The sequence below is a fragment of the Dromaius novaehollandiae genome, chromosome 13, assembly GCF_036370855.1.
Source record: "Dromaius novaehollandiae isolate bDroNov1 chromosome 13, bDroNov1.hap1, whole genome shotgun sequence".
Taxonomy (NCBI): Eukaryota; Metazoa; Chordata; class Aves; order Casuariiformes; family Dromaiidae; genus Dromaius; species Dromaius novaehollandiae.
Window position 1 is genome coordinate 14,515,111 of NC_088110.1, and position 7,118 is coordinate 14,522,228.

The 7,118-nt window shown below is 55.8% G+C and overlaps 1 protein-coding gene across 1 annotated transcript in view; it reads right to left on the reverse strand.

Annotated features, from left to right (window-relative positions):
• Window positions 1–2,436, reverse strand: part of WTIP (WT1 interacting protein) — a 91,484-nt gene extending 89,048 nt beyond the window's left edge. The window contains exon 1 of the mRNA XM_026107608.2: window positions 800–2,436. Coding sequence (XP_025963393.2) covers window positions 800–2,210 — 1,411 coding nt within the window. The 5' untranslated portion in view covers window positions 2,211–2,436. The remainder of the gene's footprint in view (window positions 1–799) is intronic.
• Between the last annotated feature and the right edge of the window lie 4,682 nt (window positions 2,437–7,118).

Consider the following 7,118-nt stretch of genomic DNA (forward strand, 5'->3'; position numbering starts at 1 on the left):
TGAGGAAGCTTAATCTAAACGGTGCAACTACAAAACATGTTCACTTGTTTCAAGACATTGTTTTTGTTACAAAGAAGCAATAACGAAGTTAAGGAGAACCCCCAACAGGCTGACTCAGCTTCACCACGGAGAGGTATCCTCTCCCCCAAGCTCCTCTCATTTCTCAGACACAAATCCAAGCTCTGCCAGACTCATGTGATAACTAAGAGAAGCCTTGCAAGGCCTCACAGGCCAGAAACAATGCCACAGGCTCCCGCAAGCACTCTAAGCGAGGACAAAGATTTTACTGAACTAGGCACTAAAAATTGTTTTGCCAGTCCAGCTCACCAGCAGAAGTTAAATTATCATAGTTGGCCTGAGAACATGATTGAAAACACCACAACTGCGAGGATGCCGGAGCTTATCGTGGGGGCTCTGATGGATTGAAAGGCACGCAAACACAAACCACTCTGACCCCTAATCGCACAAACAGCTTCTGTACTACTTCAGACAAGTCTCCTATTGCACCTGGAAGGGAAAACACTCCAAGTCCCGGCAAATCATAACAGGCAAGAGAGAAACACCAGGTGAGAGAGTCTCAGTGCAAACACTTCTGACAGCAATTAGGAAAACGGCATGTAGCGATCCGGGCTTCTCTACCGATGACCAGAGACGTCGGCGGGTGGCGGGTCCAGGAGCAGCCCCGAGCACCAGACCTCCCGGAGGCAGAGCTACCCGCGGCGGGCGAGGCCCTGCCGGCGGCCCCTCCTCGCGGCCGAGGTCCCGGCGCCCGCGCGGCGCGCCCCGCGGAGCCACTCACCGAAGTACTCCTTCTTCATGTGCATCTCCAGCTCCTTCTCCAGCTCCAGCGTCAGCGCTTCCAGCCGCCGCTCCGCCTGGCTGGGGCCGCTCTCCCGGCACGGGGTCACCTGGTAGGGAAGCTTGAATTTTGGAGCCGAAGCGGAGCCTTTGGTCGGGCTGTAGGTGTAGGGGGGAGCCGCGTCGGGGGCCGGCGCGGCCGGGTGCTGCTGGTCGCGCCGCGGCGGGGACTGGGCACGGATTTTGTGGTACACGTCCGCCGGCTCCGGCGCGGCGCCGTCTTCCTGCAGGCTCGGCCCCAGCAGGGAGGCGCGGGGCGAGGGCAGCTGCAGCTCGGGGTAGGCGCTCATGGAGCCCCGCGAGCTGCGCGAGCTCTGGCTGGAGATGCTGGAGCGGGGGCTGACCACGGCGGCGCCGCGCCCGGCGCCGGGGCCCTCGGCGCCGCACACGCTGGAGCGGGGGCTGGCCACGGAGAGCCCGGCGGCGCCCGCCGCGTCCGGCTCGGCGCTGCCCGGCGGGCCGTACCTGGAGTCCGAGTAGCTGGAGCGGGGGCTGGTGGTGCCGGAGTACTGGCTGGCCGTGCTGGAGCGGGGGCTGGCGTGCCGCTGGTCGTAGCCCATGCTGATGCCGCTGGTGCGGTTGCTGCTGGGCTTGCTGCCGCCGTCGTAGCTGGTGAGGCTGGCGCGGGGGCTGGAGTGCTTGCTGGTGTCGCTGGCCGTGCTGGCGTAGCTGGAGCGGGGGCTCAGGGCGGCGCCGTCGTACTGCACCAGGCTGGCGCGGGGGCTGCCGTACTTGTCCTGGCCGGGCACCACCAGGCTGGCGCGGGGGCTGGAGAACTTGTCGTAGGGCAGCGCGGCCGCGCCGCCCAGGCTGGAGCGGGGGCTGGAGAACTTGCCGTGCTCGGGGCCGGGCGAGGCGGCGGCCGCCAGGCTGGCCCGCGGGCTGGCGGCGCCGTACTTGCCGTCGGGCGCCCGCCCGCCGCCCTTGGCCACGTAGCCGGGCTCGTAGGCGCCGCAGCGGTAGCCCTCGGCCGAGTAGCGCTTGCCCTTGTCGGCGAAGCCGCTGTAGCAGGGCAGCGCCACCTCGGAGCGGGTGCAGAGCCCCTCGTCGCAGCACGGCGGCCCCGCGGCCGGCGGCGGCTCGGCGGCGGCGCGGAGCGGGGCGGCGGGCGCGTAGGCTTTGCCGCCGGGGAAGGCGTCGGCGGGCGGCGCGGCGCCGTTGGTCTTCCGGCCCCGCTGCTCCGCCGTCATGTGGGCCGCGATGACCCGCTTGGTCTCCTCCAGGTCGGGGTGCAGCGGCAGGTCGCGGCGGCCGCCCCGGCCGTACGCGCCCTCCGGGCACGGCTCGTAGAGGGACAGGTCCTCCAGGAACTTGCTGGCTTTCAGGGCCACGTCCTCCTCGTACTTCTCCATGCTCGGCCGCGGGAGCGAATACACGCGCCGCCCGAGGAAGAAAAGGGGAAAAAAGGGGGCGAAAAAGAGGCAAGACCCCCGGCGCCCCTCCCGCAGTCCCGGCGGGGAAGGCGCCGTCCCTCGAGAGCGGCCCCGGCGGCGCGGCGGTCACCTCCGCGGCATCCCGGCTCCGCGGCGGGCGAGGGCGAGCGCAGACGAGGAGCCCCCGTGTCACTTTCCAGCCTTAAATAAGTTGCTGGGTCCAGTCAATGGCGCGCTGCGCGGAGGAATTTGCGCTCGGCGGCTCCCTGCCCCCGCCGCCCCCGGCCGGCCGCCCCGCGGCGGGGCCGCGGCCTGGCCCGCACCCGCGGGCGGGGGGGCGAAGGCGGCGGGCGGCCGGCGGGGCCGGCGCGGCGGCGCGGGGGCGCGCGGGGCGCGGCGAGGCAGGGACTCCTTTGTGTGGGGCAGGAATGCGAGGAAGGAGACTGGGCGCTGCGTCCCGCTGGAATGTAGTTAATGCCGGAGCCAAACAATGATTCTCACCGAGTCAGGCCGGGAGCGGGCGGCCGAGGCGCTGCTCGCGAGCGGGCCACCCCCCCCCGCCCGGCGCCGCGCCCCCGCCTCCCGGGGCCGGGCCGCCTCCGGCGGGGACCCGGCCTCCCTCGCACGGCGCTCGCGGGCGGCTCTGCCGAGCGGAGTCACCGGCGCCGCGCGAGCATCCGCGGGGCGGGCGGCCGCGCGGCGCTCCGCTGGGGAGACGTGCGAGGGAGAAGGGGGCGCTCTGGGGAAAGCTCACCGCGCCCGAGCGGCTGGCGGAGCGCGCGGCCGCGGGGAATCCCCGCGCTGCCGGGACGCCCCTTCCCGCCGCCGCCCGCCCTGCTGGAACTTTCCGCGGCGCGCGGGGGAGGGGGCGGGGGGGCGGCTGCCCCGCCCGCGACCGTTAAACCGTCGCCTCACCTGAGCGGCCGCTGCTCAGCCGGCGCCCGGGCTGAGGGGGAGCAGGGCTGAGCCCGGGGCCCTGCAGTGAGGGGGCACCTGCGGGAAAGCCCCGGGCCCGCCCGGCTCCGGGGACCCGGCCGGAGCTTCGGCGCAGCTCTTTATCTGGTCTTTAAAAACCGGCAGCGATAAGACATACGATAAACGTGTTGCGGCCCAAAGCAACCTGTGAGTTGAAGCGAGTTTAAAAAAGCATGCTGGTGTTTGTACAGCCTTCCAAAGGCTTTAGCCGGCGATCCCGAAACAAACAAACGCAAAGCAGCACCACTCGCCATTTAGATTTGTGTATAATGTCAGAAAACACCTCCGAAGCGGTTACTGAGCCAAGACCTTCCATGCAAAACCATAGCCGGCAGTAGCTTTTCCAGCTCAACTGCGGATCCACTCGGCGGTTCATGCCACCAGAAAGCTGACGTAGCCTTGGCCATAGGTACCTGAGCGGTGTTAGGCTCAGCACCCCGCAAGGGGAGAAGTGTGAGCCAGAGGCACGCTGTGCTGCCAAGAACATTTTATCCGGTTATCATACCTAATTAAACATTAAAAGCAACTGTGTACTTAAAAATGTCCCCAGCTGCGGAGGGCAATTGATTGGCAATCTATTTGTTTGTGGGGGGGGGGAGGCTATGAAAAGTCCAACAAACCATCCAAAACTACAGAGCAACACCTGAAAAGCAAACCTGTGAGACATGGGAGAGGCAGCTCACCACCCACGTGAGGTATTTTTCCAAGGAGATGTAAGTGCAAATACAACCAGTCCTGGAAGTCAAGCTCTGCTATGTTTTTACGTTTCTAATGCTTTCATTGCCGTCCCTAAGCGTGTGATTGCCCTGTGCTTGTGGAGGTTACCGCTCCATAGGTTAGGTTTCACCTCTTAAGTTTGCAAGCGTTAGAAGTGACTCTTGCAGTTGTGCGTCCTGGTGCACGCTGCTGTTAGCGCAAACAACAGGCACGATGCAGGCCCTGGGCGTCAGCAGCAAAAGTGTCCCAGCAAACGTCCCGCAATGCTGACCCGGATTGAAAGGGTGTTTCAACTCCCCATCTCACTCAAACCTTAGACTTTCTAATAAAACCATCAGCAGATGTGAACCATGCTGTCAGCTGTGCGATGCTGACACGTGCCAGCGCCAAGCACAAGTCACTGCCACGGAGCCCCGTGGAAATCGCAGTTACCCTGAGCCCAGCAGGACCCTGTGCGAGGTCCGCTTGGAAGAGGGAGCGCCTCGCGGTCTGCTGCCTGCAAGTGTGCAGAGGCACATCCTGCTGAGAGCAGTCCTGAATTGCTTGTGGGGCCTTTGCTAGGATGATCTGCATTATTTTTAATTACTTACTGCCCATTTTTATAAGGTTGCCATCTTGAACAACTATGAGAGGCCCTGGGACAACCTGGGCCATCAGAGCACATATAGAGGAAAGTTAATTTACTGCACTTCAAGGTTTTTTTAACTTTTCAACATTAGGTGACTACTATTATTCTAATGGAGTAGGTAGGGCTTCTCTGGGGGTAAGAGCAGCTTCCTATCCTGGGGGGCGGCACGGGGACCACGGTGCTGGTGCCGGGCGAAGGCAGGAGCCAGATCGCGAGCGCCTGCTGTTCCTCCGCAGCTGGGGGCTCGGCGCTGCACCGCGGTCCTCCTCCTGCCTTCTGAGGCAGCTCAGCTCTGTACTGCCTCGTGCCGCCAGCAGGTAGCAAGTTTGTACGTTAAGCCTCTTGGTACGTAAGTGGTTAAAGCATCTGTTTTATTTACTATGAACTCATGGAAAAAAAACATACCAGGGACTAAGAGAATCTGGGGAATCTGAAGAAACAGCTCCTTTTAGTAAGCAATTTGCATCAAAAATGATTAAGAATCACTTACTGTTACTGTTGAAAGCTTATGCTCAGTAAGTAAATCCTCAAAGCACGGCGCAGACAAATCCACTGCAGCCCTCGGCTTGTATATTCCAGCACAGTGTTCTTGTCTAAGCCCTACATTGGGGTAATACTACAAACCAGCTCTTCACCAGTAAATCGTACTTCTGTCATACACATAATGAACATAACATTTATCCACGCTGCAGCCACAGATGTAGCCCACGTGGGTAAAATAAATATGTTTGCAGTGGTACGTAACGCACTTAAGCACTGCTGCATTTCTCACAGAGGACCACATGTGCCAGGCCGTGCAAACAGAAAGTTTAGAGTTAAAACTGCTGTTGCTGTTGTAAGTAACCCCATCATTCTCCTTCCTGCTATATATAAGAAAAAAACAAAGTACCAGACAATTACAATTTGACAGCCCCAGCATGTTTTCCCCTCAAGTGTATTTAAAATATATTTGCTTAATTTTAACAACCAGCAGCACAGTGTATGTACTGTAAAAAGACTCAGTCTTACACAAAGAAAACTCCTCTTCAATAGCTGTCATAGAGCTACCTGACAGTATTATAAAAGCTGAAATTCATTTCGTAATTTAGTGTGGTAATCCTTACGTCTGATTTTAAGTTATATCAGTAAATCAGATATTAAGGAAAGCCAGCTGCTTCTGTTAAATAAACTCCTTTGTCTAAGACTTAAAGGGAGCAAAAAAGCCAGGTGGAGTTATTGATCTGTGAATATCAGTTGGTTGGGCCTCACAGTCGGTGGACTCCTATTTCTTCTAATTGCCAGTGCCTTCAAGGAAACTCTGGCCAAGCCAACTTGTAGAGAAAACTGACAGGCTGCCTGGGGATTTTGTCTCCCTGGGCTGCAAATAGTTCGTTAACAACAAAGCAGAGAATCCGTAAATATAAGAATTCACTGGTGCAACTTCGGCCCTGTTGAAGACAATGGCAAAAATCCCACTGACTTCTTGTACTGCATTTTATATCATACCTATCTTACTATCATAATACACAATGGATTTGTCTTATTTCATCAATATAATGACTTGAAAATCATGAAGCTGCTCCACAGATTTGCTTATCAGATTGGATACTACCTGATTTTTTTTTTTTTTTGCAGCTTCCCTCCTTCTCCTCTCCAGCATTGAGAAAACAATTAAATTATACTTTGAAGTCCAGAAGGTGAAGACATTATTATTTAGGGATTTACTGCCCTGGTTTCAATTTTTTTTAATTTGACCAGTTACTTGGTAATGTTTCCTGTAATGATTATTCCTTTTCCTTTGTCTGTTTTGCTTTGAACCAAGAATAAAAAAAAAAAGTCGTGTTGCTTATATCCCATTACTTTGGAATATAAACAAGAGTTCAAGCATCACAAAGACTTCATTGTTTAATTCTGAGGACTTTCACCTTGCCCTAACATATTTAAAAAAATACTAATTCTCAGATATCACAACTTTAGAAAATTGGAATTACTGAATACGTTTTAGGGCACCATCTTCTGGTAGAAAGAACACATTGTATTTGAATGGCTACCTTTGACTGCCGGCCAAAACTATTTAAAATATTTTTGACTAACTGCTCTGAAAGCTTGTAGATCATTTCTCATGCTAAATCTGCAATAAAACACTATTTAACATTTTTTACATTCTTCTTATTCTCTTAATAGTTCATTGCAAATGCAACTATTCAACATGCTGCCTGAATATAACTAGGGACAGACCCTGTAAAATTCCAGTTACAACAGCCACTTTGTAAATACATTATGTTAGAGAGACAACCACACGTCCAAGCTTTTAAGACCAGTACACCATTGTATCTTACTTCTTTTATAGTTTCATCTTCTCCTTCCCTTAGGTATTTCAAATAATACCAGTTCTCAACAAAGCAATCTAGTAGCTCAGATTTAGGAGACTGCATGTAGTCTTAGTCATACTTCCTTGCAATCACAGGACATAATCAGTGTTTATTCAAACACAACCAGTAAACTTAATAGCAGCTACTACATTTGCATAAATGCATACATTTAAGTTAGCCAGATCACTTAACAGTGCACCCACTTAGTACTCTGAA